The 15959-nt window shown below is 38.2% G+C and overlaps 1 protein-coding gene across 12 annotated transcripts in view; it reads right to left on the bottom strand.

The window, feature by feature from the left end:
- CACNB2 (calcium voltage-gated channel auxiliary subunit beta 2) overlaps positions 1 to 15959 on the bottom strand; it is a 245920-nt gene that overhangs the window by 147820 nt on the left and 82141 nt on the right. Inside the window, exon 1 of one of the 12 annotated variants that reach the window (XM_039550032.1) lies at positions 8080 to 8856. The exons of the other annotated variants lie outside the window; for them this stretch is intronic. Coding sequence (XP_039405966.1) covers positions 8080 to 8160 — 81 coding nt within the window. The 5' untranslated portion in view covers positions 8161 to 8856. Of the gene's footprint in view, positions 1 to 8079; positions 8857 to 15959 lie in introns of those variants that run through there. 12 annotated transcript variants of the gene reach the window in all.

The following is a 15959-nucleotide window of genomic DNA, read 5'->3' as shown; positions in this document are numbered from 1 at the left end:
AGGAAGAAACAAACAGATACAGAATACTTTGAGCATATAATGACTAAATTTCCATGAGATTCTGATCAACCGTATCCATAACTTTATGACTAAAATATGGGCACATTTCTTGAACATTTCTTGTGAGCCTTTTTCATTGTATGCATAATTTTCATTCAGCATCACATGTTACTTGAAGAACAGTATAACTTCATGGGATACAATAACCACAGGACATTATAAGATCTATAAACAAGCAGAATCCCAGCTGAAATGTAGCAACTGTGCTGAGGACAAGTATTTTTGAAAGGGAGCAGGATGAATTCAAACAGAAAATTATACAGCCTTAACATACAGCATTAAAAAAAAAAAAATCCCTATCAGCTCTAACATTAAGCAAATACAAAAGGATTAAAACTTCTCCATCTTCCTAAGTTTTTACAGAATTCCTAGGTTGCAGTATGTTCTCAGTCCTAAATGTCCAATATCCATTCTTTTGATTATCTTTCTTTTTCCCTTGGCTGCCATAATTTTAAGAATAATCTTTCAATTAATGCACTAATGTTTTGAGCAAAGAATTCATAAATGCTTATGCAGTTACGTGTTTAAATTTGTCATGCATCACTGGAAAAATAAACCATTTACACTTTATTCACTCTGAGCCCATTTATGCCTCTGGAAATGTGAGATATATCTGACAATTTGGCATAAATTGCAACCCCAGTCAGTTTTAATCTTTGCAATTCAAATATAGGAAAATTACATTACAAATTTATATTGAAAGCACCTCAAATTTTAGTAGGGGCAAAAACCTTAGAAAACTAAAAATGAAATGACAGTAGAAATAATTAAACCACTGGAGTATACAGATGGCATTCCTGTATTCAGATTTTAATGTCCAAGGCCAGTACAAGTATTTCTGAGAAAAACAGGCTCAACTTCCTTTTGTCCACAGATGCATCTGTAATTTCACCTTCTATTTCATCTCAGACAACATTACCTTCAAACTAAGGTTTGTATTTTCTCCAATACTCTCCTCTGACCCAGAAAAACTGAAAGTTTCTAAAAATTTCAAGACATTTCAAGGCAGCTCAAATCAGTTGTGACTGGGTCAACTGTTAACTTCTGCTTTTTTATTAACTCTTGATAGTGGAAAAAACCTCACCCTAACTTTTACATCTTAAAAAGTGGGAAACATATTCCTCTTGCCCTCCCCATTATACCTGTGAGGTTACAAAAAGTCCATAGAAATTAGAAGCAGCGATTAGACATCTGTGGTAAATGCTTGTGCATGCATTTAAATTTAATGTGCATGCATTACACAAGAGTTACATAGGTATTACACAGATTTGCATTTATAGTTTCTATCAACTCTTATTGTTTAGGTGAACACTCTATCTAAAAAATGTGAACAGTATAGTTTTATCTATATTTTGTCTAAAGTAAAAGAATTCTGTAAAAAGGTAACACTGCTGCAGTAAGAACTGTGTTTAAGGTATCTGCTGCAGTTTTTTAATGTTTAAGGCATTTTTTAAGGCACTTAGCATATATTTCTACTAAAAGTTAAAAAACCTGTATTTCTATTTCACTTTGGTGTGACTTCATGTATTAACAAAAAAGTACTCTGGGAAAGTTAACTTCTCCTTACTGTATGAAGTCAGTCAGCAACAACTTTCCAGCTTTAACACAAATCGCCCTCAAGACTCTTTAAAACTGCTGCCTGGTAGTCACGACGTCAGCACGCTGTACAGAACTGCTAAAATTAATGAGAGATTCCAATCTGGAATGCACCACTAATTTATTTCTCAAACTTGACTGCTAAAAATCAGAGATCGTGCAGGCTGAGTCAAGCAGTGTTATTGATAGGATGCATCACCCCCATCCAGCCCAGACTGGCAGTGACTCTGCTGGATGAGCAGCCTGAGTGCAATCCCAACCTTGTGCGCACAGGCCACAACTTCCCGCAGAAAGTGCCATCCATGCAGCTCCACTCGCTGGCACAGCCCGGCTGCTCTGGGGATGTGGCAGGATCCTGGGTCCCCTGATTCAAGGGAAAACTTTCAGAAATGTCAAGGGAAGCAAGCCCTCTACCTTACAGCAGACTACTTGAAGTTCTGCATGCCCTGATGACCTTTCTGCTAATCAGATTATGAATGTAGCTCCAACCAAAATCAGTGGGAATTACACTGATAAGTAAGTACAAGGAAAAACAGAGGAACGGATAATATGTAGCTAAGCTTTTTGCCTTTTCTTTTCTAGTGCTTTGAGTCCCTTGAACTTTCTGCAGGACACCACTAGAGCCCCATGCAGCCAAAAGAAGACAATCCTGGAGCCGCAGGTGCTTTCACAAAAGGTTTGCCTCTGAAGGATGGAGACAACCCAGACCTGCCTCTATTAATAGAAAAAAAACCTGTGCTGCCAGCAGAGAGAGCCAATCCTGTCATCAGAAGTTTGCTGAGGAAGCTTGCTCTATTACTCAGGAATGCTGAGAGCTGTCTCCACTAGAAACTAAGGACTTGAAAACAACCAGAAAGAAAGCAAATTACAATGTCATTTCAGTGAATGATTAGTTGACAGAGTGAGTATTGTATCGTATTAGCACATGCTAGACCAGGACAAGACAGAACCAAAACAGCAGCCCAACAATTTACTGAAAAAAAACATAACTTCATAAGCAATGTAACATACAATATTTTTTTTTCTCTTTTTCACCAATAATGGTGCACTTCAGACAAAATGCACCTACAGCTGTTTCAGCTGTGTCACTCTTTAAATGCCAAGACCCGTGATTTATCAAAGGATGAAAGTCTTCCATGCAAGCCAGAGTTGAGAAATTGCTTGTCTTTTATGCCACATACTCCTGCAATTATGGCTTGGATAACCCTTTAAGCCCAGAGGGATACAGCTGCAGTCAGGAGCTCTCTCCATAGACCTTCCATCAAACCCTAGCTTACCCTCCTTCAGTAACATTTTAAAACCATGCTATGAAATGAGCAATAGTTTCATTAGTGTTTCACAGACAGATGACGCGTGCACCTTCAATATTTCCTGCACTTTTGCAGTCTCTTCACAGGATCGATACTAACCCACAGCAGAGTAATAGTAATAGCACGCCTGTGAACAGCAGGTACTTCTCTCCAAGTCTTCCTCTCATCCATGTGCCTCAAGAACCTCAAGTGAAGAGAACTCATCCGAGGGAGCCTTTTGCCCTCTGTTAGAAGCACATCAAATTTCATTTGTATTACCATTATCTTTCACATTTCAGGGTAAACATGAAATCATCCTCAGATAACTTCCCTATTATTTCCAAGCTTCTTCCACTGTCTTGTCCTTCAAACTACTTGTTTTATTTCCTATTTTCAAGTTGATCCCAAGTGTACAAAAATAGAGCTCTTAATTTAGACACATTAAGTGTCCCCCTCTTTGTACTTCTGTATTTGTTTAACCCTTCCTTTCTAATAATATCGCCTATCTTAAGATTCAAAGCTCTACTTTGTATTTTTATTTATCTCTTCTCCCTCAGAATTTTTATCCCCCGCTCTCCCTTTTTATTTGACTACATAACACTCTATTTTTTCCCGTTAGGTGATATTTCAAGCATATTTCACTATTTACATTCTATTTTTCTTCTTTTTTCATTAACTTCCTGTACCATTATAACACCACATGTATCATGTCAGTTCTTGAGTAATAAAGTGAGATAGAAATATCAATCCTTTTTATTAGCTGAGGGAATTCATCAGGAATTACAATTCCATTAATTACATAAAAGTCAGTCTTCCTCCTCTGTAAACTCCACTCCTTTGAATCTGAGTGATACAAGCTGTTCAACAGAGCATTATTAAGAAGACAGAGATAAAAGATACTGTGCAATAAAGAAGATGTATCTCTTTAATACCAACACTGACAACTCAATTTAAATATTAATAAAAGCAGAAACATACTATGTGTGCACTCACAAGCATCCTACTTACAGTAACAACAATGCAGCAAACTTCCTACCCACCCCAAACCTGTGTTTCAGGGAAGAAGAGTTACTCTACCAAAGAGCACCACAGACTTTGCTCTTTTTTTGCAATGGGTACCACAAATTAACTACTGACAGCAGAGCATGGCAGGCAGCTCTACAGCTTTCAGCTAAAGAGCTAGAATTTATTTGGGTATTTGTGGCTCAATGACCTTTCTGCTCAGTAGGTTGCCTTGGCGCAGAGTCAAGGTTTGCAGCCCTCCAGCAGGGCTCGTATGGTTCCAAAGGCCAGAGGATGCTTGGATAGGTAAAAATGGCTGTACTTAGAACACTAAAATGATGCTGCCCTTGAAAATTACATCAGGTACACAATTAAATGTCTTTTACAGAATACTGGAAGGTGCTTGCTCCTCTATATAAGGGTATAACAGACTAGCCAAGTTGTTTACAGAAACTATAGAGGAGACATCCTTCATTAACATGCATAGAACTGTATTTTGAAGATGCTATGGTATTTCAAATTTCCAAGTTCCTGTATTTTCAATTCTCACAGCCATCTTCTGCTTAGGTCAAAAACATGGTTTAAAGATAATGTCCCATAGTTGCATTTATTGTGACCTACTGCCTTTTCCACAGGTTTAGGTCCTACCTACAATTGTCACAGAGCTCAAAGGTAGCTCTGTTACATAAAGTAGCAAACAATCGAATTGCTTATATTAGACAATGAAAATTAAATTTGTGTCAATAGGAGTCAATTTAACAAAATTATTCCATCAAGGATAATTAAATGAATTCATATTGCAAATCAAATACAAAAAACCCCAAGGCACCAGATGACAAACAGATTTTACAGTCATCTTGTCTAGGTCAGCCTCAGTTCTTCCCAGTAATTTTCTAAAATATTCACATGTGACAGCACCAACAGCCATTAGAGAGAGAAAAGTTAAAATATTCTCTACCTAATTTTAAACTAAAGTCCCCACAGCTGCTAGAAGACCATTTAAAGCCTTTAAATAGCCAGACACCACATGTAGCCGTGACCAATGCTTTCCTCACAATCACAAGCACAAGACCAAGGCTGATATTCACAGAACCTGTATTGAAGACATGGAGATCTATCAAATGGTATCCGAAGCACTTCTGGGAAAGAAACAACCCACTGAAAAGCTGACAACTCCTCAACTCTTGAAAGACATTAGATATTAACTTCTAAGCCTTGCAATTTCTGAGGTGAGGGTTCTTGCAGCAGTCAGGGTCTGTCAGACACACTGGTGCAAAATGTTAGCAAAGGTCATAGAAGCTGCCTAGTTTTTAAGGACTGTAGCAGGTTTGGGTTTTCTTTTCCACAGGGGAAGGCACTCAGGTAGACACCTTGAAGCCTTGAAGAGGAACTATAAATTATGCAGGCAGCAGGTTTTTTTGTAAAAAAATCCACCAGCATAGCATGGTTTCTGTCCTTAAGAACATTATATGCTAAAGATACAAGGATCAAATGCCAACTTCAATTACAGAACAGCAAAGATTTAGAAAACACTGTGATTCAGCAAAGTAATTGCCAAAAAGTGGCCAAAATCTTAAGTTTTAAGCAGGTGAAAATTAAATTTCAGAAAATGTCAAAGCACCTTGCTCATGCACTTTTATCTTTGTGATTCAGCCTGGGACCCTTGTATTTTCATTGCATATCCACAAAGATCAAGATTGAATCCCCAGACAGGTAAAACTTCTGGAGTCAAAATCCAGATTTTCGATAAATTCCAGTTAATCTTCACTTGTTGGGATTTAAAACAAGTGATACTTTGAGCAGGTATCTGATTCTTTAAAGTGCCCTTGTACTTCACTGTAGGGCATGTCAGATTTTCAAAACACTAAAGCATTAAAAAAAGAAAAAAAAAATCACTATTCTTATCTGTTTTAAGCATCCTCAGAGCAATAGGTATCCTTTTTCTCAATTAAAGTACTAGTCACAAATTGTACTTACTAAGGAAATGACACCTGCCATCACTTAATAGTGAATAACTTTTATATTATATTGCCAAAGACAGATGAAGTGATTAAACACACACCCCCCAAGAAAACCAAAGGGAAAGAGATGAATGCAAGACAGATAAAACTATCTCCATCGTTTTATAGCCATTAATTTCTTCATTTAGCTCAAACAACTATCCAGTTACAAATGTAAATTACTAATAGAATACACTTAGTTAAAAATTAAGTCAGAAATCCTTACAGATAGTTTTTGCAGAAATTTTGTGGTTTTTATTCAATGGAAAAAATTGCATATGAAGTAGAAGTAATCCCAGATGCTACAATGGTTTGGATGCAGCATCTATTTCTTTATATAGCACACAGTTGCAATCATGTAAGTTGTCATTTTTGAACTGGAGTTTTCAAATCAGTTTATAGTTTATACATTTCACATGTGCAACTATGGGTTTAATGAAACAACTAAAGGTCATTAATGTCCACAACGTAGGGCCATGCTATGATAGATAAACTCTGTATCAATCATCCAGTTGAAACGATTACCAAAATTTACCATTTTCATGACAGCATGTATCTATTTCCTTTTTTTATGCAAATTGGTAATGAAAGGATGGAGAGCAAGAAAGGACTTATTTGTTTTATCCTTGGTGACTATTCCACAATGCAAAACTATTGGTAAGAGTAAATATTTCCACATTCTCCAACATAATCACCAGAAATAGGTATTTGAATACATACATATACCTTATATTTAAATAGCCAAACTTGTAACCCATCATATCTGCAGACATATGAGATTTCTACTTCCAAGAAGAGACACTGTGTATGTGAGCAGTTTGTCCCTCAGTACATAAATTGGGGGATACAAACATCTCTCAACTAGGCTCATATCATAGCCTGCTTCATGAACACACTTAAATTTCTAAGTAATCTGAAACTTAATGCATTTTCACAGCAGGGAAGGGAAGGGAAGGGAAGGGAAGGAAAGGGAGGGAAGGAAGGGGAAGGGAAGGAAGGGAAGGGAAGGGAAGGGAAGGGAAGGGAAGGAGGAAGGGAAGGGAAGGGAGGGAAGGGAGGGAAGGGAGGGAAGGGAAGGGGAAGGAAGGGAAGGGGAAGGAGAAGGGGAAGGAAGGGAGGAAGGGAAGGGAAGGGAAGGGAAGGGAAGGGAAGGGATCTGAACCTCAGAGCTGGCAGTGGCATCCTTTACTGCTGAAAACCCTGGCACTGTAGACAAGGTAATGCAGTTATGAGGAACACTTGGGGCAATATTTGGGACTCAGTGAGGTCACTAAAGAAGCCCTAAAGCTATGTACTGAGCACTTGCCAGCATTTCCAGGACTCTGTGTAGACCTGCAATTTGATGATACTGTGCTTATTCGGTAGAGCAGGCTGTGCACTGGTAGAGTTGTATAATCATCCATGATGGGGGTAAGCAAAGGGCACTGTTTCTTAGTCAGGAATTGTATTTCATGGCTTACTTTATTCTCCAACAGGAATCCTAGTTTCTGATACAGAAATAATGGATAAGGACAAAATAAAAATGTATTTCCTTACTTAAAAAGAAGAAAGTCAACAGAAAAGACACCGAATGTGGACTCCCTCATCCCACTGTGTATTACAACTTATTAACAATGTACCGAAACAACTCCTGGGACTTTATAAATAGTGTTTGAAGATGTGAATCAAACTACATAGAAGAACACCTATAGTATCAAACCACTGAAGTATAAAAAAATAGAAATTAAACTACAGTTATTCATTAATCCCATGAAAATCTTTAAACCTTACTCTTTAAGCCTTAAGTCTGCATCCAAAAATCCACAAAAATTTTTCAATTGATATAAAAGTATGTAGCACAAATGCTTTACTAGCACAGATGGAAAGTATATATAAGAAACAAGTAAGTTGAAAGTCTGTCGTAACATTTCCTAGTACAGTTCCTTCAAATTACCAGTGTTCAAAATAGTCTTTTTTTCTTAATTCTTAGAAATATTTTAAATAATTACGATCTTAATGATTTATAATCTTTTAATCTACCTTATACCTCAGTCTGTCTAAGTTTATACTTCCACATATATAGAGAAAAGCATATTCATATATACCTGAAAAATCCACACTTATAGAAACTTTGTTCATGCTTCTGTACTTACCCAGGACACATTTTTAGCCTTGGGTGTTTTTAGCATGGCAACATGCAAGGCTGAAACAACCAACAGCAGCCCCACCAGCATGGAAAGTCAGATGGAGGGGTAGTCCAGGTGCCGTGGTTACCCTAGGGTGTAGAGTTCCTCAGCCTGGCTGACACAGGCACACAGAGCATGTGGTCAGGTAACAATAAAAAAAGTCATTTTTCTTCCCGATGTATAATCCAGTCAAACCGAGACATACCTGTCTTCAGCAGCAGCTGCCTGTATTTCTGTATATCCATGAAATCCAAAGTTGGCTCTTCCCTTTGAAAAGTTAAAACCAAAAGTCCAAGGGACTTACTCCCACACACACTTCACCAGCCCAGTGAGAAAATGCAGAGTCCAGTTATCCTCCAAGCTTCCAGCCAAGCATTGAGCTCGTAGGAGAATGAAGCCCAGCACTGGAAGCCACTCGCCTTCAGAGGATGTCAAAGACACACACAGCTGCTGGCTGCACTGTTTAACTGCTGCTATGCCTGAATATTTCACGACCCCAGGATCTTTAGAGTAATAAAGAGAATTAGGATCTCGATGTCAATAAATAATGCATGCCAACAGCTCGGGCAGGTACCTGTTGCACCATCCGTGCCCGTGGCGTGGCGGCTGCCACTCCAGCCCCACAGAGGGCACCTGTTCTCGGAGCACCCTCCTGCAGCGCTGGGCTCACCGCTGGCACGGACGCGCGTACCAGAACGGCAAGCAAAGGCAGAAGATCACTGTTCCTGCTTGTTTCTCTTTGTTCCTCTGCCCTTCTGTCCTTTTACTTTTACCTCCTGTCAATCTAGATTACCAGAGCAGATCCAGGCTAAATTTTGCAACTATCAGTAGTGATTAGAGTGAGTTGATTGAAATCGGATTATACAGGAAGACCTCTGCTTCCTCACTCAGCACACGGGCCAGTACCATTTGCAAAATACTTATGCTTCACTGCACAGTATGAGAGCATTTGGAGCAGTCCATTGTAAGAGAAACAGTGCAGGGAAAACAAGCCAGACCGCACCGTCTTTAAAAATGAGAGAAAAGGGATCCTACTTTCAGCAGCTGCATGAATTTACAGGGGAGTGTTTCAGACCATTTCCAGATGGAAGAGTTTGTTGGAGTCTCATGGATTCACCAGAAAGCATAGTATATCAAAGAGTGGCACTACGTACCCAAAGTGCTCTGTGTACCTGCTTGCTGCTGCTCAGATATGGATCCAGTCCAAGCGCACCTACGTGGCATCTGAGCACTGAACTTGTGAGAAGCATCATCTTTCCCTGGGGGAACATCCACAAATCCCACTGACAGTATCTACACCACTCACCAAGAGCATTTAATTCAAATATTCTTTTTCCAAAGTATATCATTATATATACAAGGAAGGTTACCTGCCTGAACCATATTCAAATATATATATATATATATATATATATATAAAATTTAAATGCAAATACGAGCTATGAGGTAAAAAGGTACAGTACATCCCAAAATTGTGATATTTTGTCTTGAAAAGAAGAAAACAAAACACAAAACAGAAAAGATGGTGAAACAGAACAAAGGAGCAATCTTATAAAAAGCAATTTTAAAAAATGTACAAAATTAAGTCCAGCTGACAGATACTCTGAATGTGACAGACAGATGCAGTTTGCATTACAACATACAACATTTTTCTAGGACTTCCTAAATAAGAACTTAATATTATTATCTACTCATGATACAGACCTAGATTATGCTTCAAGCATCATCTGTCACTTTACTGATTATTTAACGTATTTGCATAAATGCAATGGGTTTATGATTCCAAGAATTCAATTTGTGGATGGTCTGTGATTTATTTGTGGGTATTAAAATAATATTAATGTCTTTTCCAAGGTGGCAACATAAATTTCTTATTTTGTTAAAAGAAACTCTAGAAACTGCTTATGCAACTGGCACAGATAAAATGTGTGTATTTCCCACTGGAAATTACTATCTGATTTCTAAACACTTACAGTCTTCTGCTTTCTGTAGTCCACGTTGTAGGTAATCAGAAGCTAAGTCTGATACACTCTGCATTGCATATACTAGAAAGAAAGTTTATATGCACACAGTTTTTAATTAGATCCCCCCTTTTTTCGTAAGTCTACGTAAGTCATGGAGCTGAAGCAATATCTGTAATTTTAAATGATTGGGACTAAAATAAAAGAGTGGATGATTGCCTTCACTAAGTGCACTGAGATTCAAATTCTAGTAGTTGGACGGGTGGAATCCAAAGGTGTATGACTGGATATAAATCCAGCAGTGTGGAAACTTTATGCAGTGAAAAAGTCTCAATGAGATGTTAAGCAGTTATTAGAAACAGTTCTGTTTCAAATATACCATGTCTAGACATATTAAAGAAAATATTTCACAGAGAAATTACTTTATTCCATTCTGAAAGTTAAAGAATATAAGTCTAGTGTCTGTTACATCAGCATCGAACACAAAAGTATCCTACAGCACTGTCACTGGTGTAGAATGGATTAGATCAGATCTGTCCCTATATACTGTGACAATAAATATACACTTGGTTCTACACATACAAGCTGAAAAACAGCTGGTATTTGAGCTTTCTCCTTCTTAATGTTAACTCAGTTCACAGAATTTTAGAGCAGCAGCTGCTAATGGCTTGCCAGATGCGCTCAAATAAAATGAACTAAAGTTATTTCCTCACACAGAAGGATTTTGAAATACTGACTTTTACTTTAAGCAGCTAAATAAGGACCAATAGCATACATTAAAAAAATCCTACTGCTAAAATATAATGAAATAAAAGACAACAAGGGTTGAAAATTGAAATGCTAACAAGACTAGAAAGTCCAGAAATCAGCCCTGTTATAAGTAGGACCTATGCTGCAATCTTTAATTCCAGAGGACACAAATCTCATTGTAGAAAACAGAAGGTCTTCGTAAGAAGAACAATGCTGAACAATAAACCTAAAATGACAGAAATATTCTGCACCATGCATCCTCTCCTTTCAGATGTGGCACTTTTTGTACAGTCACTGCAACATCGGATAGTTTTTCTGTATTAAATGAGCGTGTTTTCAGAAGAAGCTTGTGAGGGAAGCTGCTGCTGTTATTCTCATCTGATAGCTGGAATATAAATTCCAGATGAGTCCATTAGTTAATGAGCAATCTAATCTGAGAGGATTCTGGTCTGATCCTTTCAAGAATTTAACATACTGTAATGCTTTCTGTATTTAGAGCACACTTGTGGACTTTCTCTGTATTGCATACTCAGCGTTCTGGACACAAATCTTCATCACTTCAATTTTGAGATCACAGACCTGTTTTAAGCTGGGTATTCCCAAATAGTTGTACACAAGACACTTAGACTATTAACAGAATTTCTGATTTAAGAAAAATGTTCAAGCTTGCCAAAAGCCAAGTAAGTACCAAAACTATTTCCATTTTATTCATAAAACTATCCTCTCTCTTCCTGCCCTACATTTACTTACTTAGCTCTGCCTTCAGGAACAAAGTGGTGTCTCACATCAAGAAAACTGAGGTTTTTTTCCCTGACTATCAGCCATCCAGTGATGAATACAGCCGTGATCTTAGGAAAAATAGAATTTTGCTCTTGGTCTTTAAATACTACATTGCACCATATACACAGAATTCTAGGGTGTTTTAGCTTTCAAATAACTGACTTCCTAATCTCAATGCTTTCTTACACAAGGTTTTCCTTTTTTTATAGGTTTTAATAAAAGTTCCAACACCATCACCACCAGAAAAGAAACCATATGAATGCATGCATTGATTTTGACTGCAACAAGCTTCCCAGCCACTGTCCTCAGTTCAGAGCTGTGGCTGAAACAGATGCATGTTGCCCAAATCATTCATTTTGGCTCTTCAGAATAAGTAGATGCTGGAATTAATGTGTCTTCTCTCTAGATACAAAACAGAAATAAGATTGTGACCTTGAAAAAAAATGCTTCAAATTTGCTCGTTAAAGTTTGTGAAGCAATTAGATGAACATTATAGGAATGCACTGCTTAATGAAGATCATTAAAGAAAAGCCTTTGCATACATAACACACCGTGACATGGGCTGCCAAACCATAATTACTGTTCTTTACACAGAGAAATGGCCAGGCCTCAGAAAGGATGGGACACATGGTCTGCTTACATAGTGGAAAGATACTGCAGCTTAGACACTGTGCCCTCCTGCTGCTGTCCCTGACAGCTCTACATCTCAGTGGTCATCCCTCCCTGCCACCAAGTGACTCGTGACTGCACAGCCCAGCTGCTGAGCTCCCCTCCAAGTCCTCTGACTCCCAGCCTCCCGTCCCTCCCCTGAGTCCCAGCCAGCAGTGCTATCATATCACCACCCAGCCTGGCCAGCAAAAAAAAGACAGCAGCAGACCAACCCCTGCTCGAGGCAGATCCCCACAGCCTATTCCAAATCCTACTTGTACCTAGTGTTTCTCAAAGGATCAGCTTATTTTCTCTAGTCTCATTCAAAATAAAAATCTTCTGGAATATAGGCCATGGTTGTACAAAACCTCCAAGTTCCACAATTCAGAGTCAATGTGCATGGGATGATGAATGGAGGAGTCAGGCAGCAAGGCAAGAAGGCTGCTGCCCAGCTGCTACAGTCCAGCAGAGAGGGAAGAAAATGGGAAAAGAACCCCCAACTGCAAAGCTGTAAAACCAACCAAAATTCAGAGAACTCGAAGTTTGATTCAAAAATGGTTCTTCACCATTTGTCATAGTTTAAAATCATCATTCATATTTTCAAAGGACATTCTCTGAGATAATGCAGCTGACTCAGAGATGATGTTTCTCGGAACAGGAAGAAATTCTATGGATATTAATAACCTACAGTATCTGTTTCTGTAGTTAGTTTCTAAGGTTGGTAGGATAAAACTTCTTTTCATATCCGTCCTATTCAGCAGCACAAAAAAAAAAAAAAAGTTTCATAATAACGCAGGAAAGTGTAAAAAACATGGCTCACCACAAGAAACGGAAAACAAAAAGTATCTGATTTTTACTGGCTTCTGCATCATGCTTTAGAGGTAAATGAAAAAGTCACATTCGATATTTATAAGTAGAAAATTAATTACATGCTCATGGCAAAGGAAAGCTTAAAGAGTATGTAAATGTAGTATTTCAGTGGTATTTCAGTTCATTGTATATAAATAATAATGGAAGTACTAAAAATATTCAAGGAATTGAAATTCAAGAGTTGGTGAGTGCCACACATTAAATTGTAATCAAAATCACTAAGAAAAAATAATAAGAAGAAACTATCAGTAATAAATGGCAAGGCAAATCAAACCTTTTTGTAAAAGAAGATGTACTAAATGTTAAGAGAGGTGTCAATTCCTGAAGTAGCATATTAATTCAAAGAATGCTTCTATGAAACAAAATTCCTCAAGCCTTGGTGAGCAAAAGGAGCTCTCGTATCTCTTCTTTTAAAAATGTAGTAATTGTTTCTATACCTGAAAAGTTTTGTATAATTCTTATATAAGAAAATCAAAAGTACAGCGAGTACACTATTGAACTTACTACCCCAACCCATTCATGTGCATCTCTCATCCAAATATATTTACATTAAATGTGTTTTAATGCACTTATTTGAATAGCTGTGTAATAACCTTTACTATGAGTTACTGACATGACTTGAATATTTTCCATTTTTCTATTCTTTGTCTTATGACCACTCAAACAGTTCCTTCAGAATACACAAAGGACAAAAATAACAAAAGGAATTGACTCATTTGCAATATTTTATACAACAAAACAACAAAAACATTCTACACACACAAGCAAAGCCATGAAAACTATACCAGTGCTTGGGGAAACAAAAATTTATTTTAACTTTTTCTTTACTTCTAACCCTAATTAAATACACCATCAGAGGATACTGTTTTCCTGTGGCAATCAATTGAAAAATGTCATGGACTAAAAAGCCAAGTACCCTAGACTATAGCAATAACAGTTTATTATATGTTGCTGTTAGACAAGATCATCAAGCATTTCAAGCCCAAATTGCTGAAAACAATAGAGGTTAGACGAGTGATATTCAAAATCACTACTAGAACTGTGAAAGCCTTTCAGACAGTTTAATTTTAAACTCACACAATGTTGTCTTTTAATCAATTAAATCATCAGTGAAAAGCCAGTTTAAATCAGAGTCTGTTCTACTATGTCACATCATTCCTCAGGGACAAGCAACATACTGCAAAGCACAGATTTCAAAACAAAAATTCTCTCAAAAACACCATTAAAAGAAAAGATTACAGTATTTGAGTTGAAGACCATGCATCAAGAAATATTCTGTCTTATACAGCCTTTTTTAAATCTCTCTTTTCTCATGCCTATTTATATTTGCTACAGACAAAATGATATGATGGATCATATCATGCAGGGAAGACAGCAGGAGTGGTGGGAGCAGCCAGTCCAGGACAGATCAAGGGAAAGCACTTGGCTCTGGCTTAGAGTACCCTTGTAGTTAAAGTCAAAGAGACATTCTGGGGAGAAAAGGCAGAAGAGGGGACAAAGAAAAGGTAATTAAATAAAGTTCAGCTTGGCCAGGTAATATTTATGTATTATATACACAGATTATCCTCCTGGGCTGCCCAACACAATCCAATATAATCAAGAGAAGTGTACTGGAAAAAGGCCACAAATTACATCATACTTCATGCACCAAATTAAACGTTCCAGCAGCAGAGCAAGCTCAGGAGCACATCTTGGGCATTGAGGGATGAAAGCAACCAGCACATGACAGAATGGTGGGCAGCAATTTATGGTGCCTGTAAACAGGAGTGTCCTGTTGTCAGTAGTGCCAGAGAGTGGCCTCCTGAGCTCAGAGGAGCCAGTGGGACAGACCACTCTGCAAACCCAGATGAGTTCACGTCAAGGAAAAATGGGAGAGATTCTTATAAAGCTCATAACCTGCCAGAAACATCTTTATCTCAATGTGATACACAGTATGTAACACTGAGGCTGCAATCTATCTTCAGCTTAAACTGTTGAAGAGGCAACATCACTCCAGCCTCCTCCTCCTCCTTCTCAGAAGGAAGCAGGAAGAGGCAGGCAGGAGGCAGAAGGAGGCAGAAAGATGCAGGAGGAGGGAGGCAGTGGCCACAGCAGCAATGGGGTCTCCTAGGGTCTCTAGTTTGTCTTCCTTCACAGCAAAGTGCAGCCACTGGCAAAGTCTTGAAACTTAATTTTCACAAAATGTGTGAAGCCAGATCTTCCCACTGATCTCTGAGACTTTAGAGCATTTGGAGAACAAGTTAACCTAACACAGCAGCAGCCCACATGTTCCCATATATTCTTGGTGCTGGGCTGGCAAAGACATCCTGACTCAACAAGCTGAAACCAATACAGAAGAGCTAGCCTTGGTGGCTGAGAATAGTCCTGGTCATACCTTCTCCAGTTTCCTGGAGTTTGCATCTTGTTTTGGCAAGACTCCATTACAATTCCATCAAATAGGCCTTAAATTCATCCAATTTACTTGCCTTGGGCAACAGACTTTACCCTTCTGAGTTGTGAGTAACTGGCACATTTTATTTTCTCATCCAGTTCAAATTGGGAGATGTAAACGATTCCCCAGTCCAGAAAGAAGGAATTTCTTATAATAAATTTTTCCCTGGCCCTAATGTTCACTGTCACTAGTCAGCCCTGCAGCTTGGCCAAACTGGTCTGTAGTGTTATGATAATGATACCACACTGCACCACTCAGTTTGGGAAGTACACTGAGTTCTGAAGATCAAACTGAAAATGTTAACCTGTTGAAATCACAGCGAGAGTTTTGCATTTACCTCAATAACTTAGTCACTTATATTCATGGAATCATAGAATTGTTTGGTTTGGAAAGGACTGCAGCTCCAA

Source organism: Corvus cornix, chromosome 2 (genome assembly GCF_000738735.6).
Source record: "Corvus cornix cornix isolate S_Up_H32 chromosome 2, ASM73873v5, whole genome shotgun sequence".
NCBI lineage: Eukaryota > Metazoa > Chordata > Aves > Passeriformes > Corvidae > Corvus > Corvus cornix.
The sequence above is the reverse complement of the archived record's forward strand: the minus strand, read 5'-3'. Positions and strand labels throughout refer to the sequence as shown.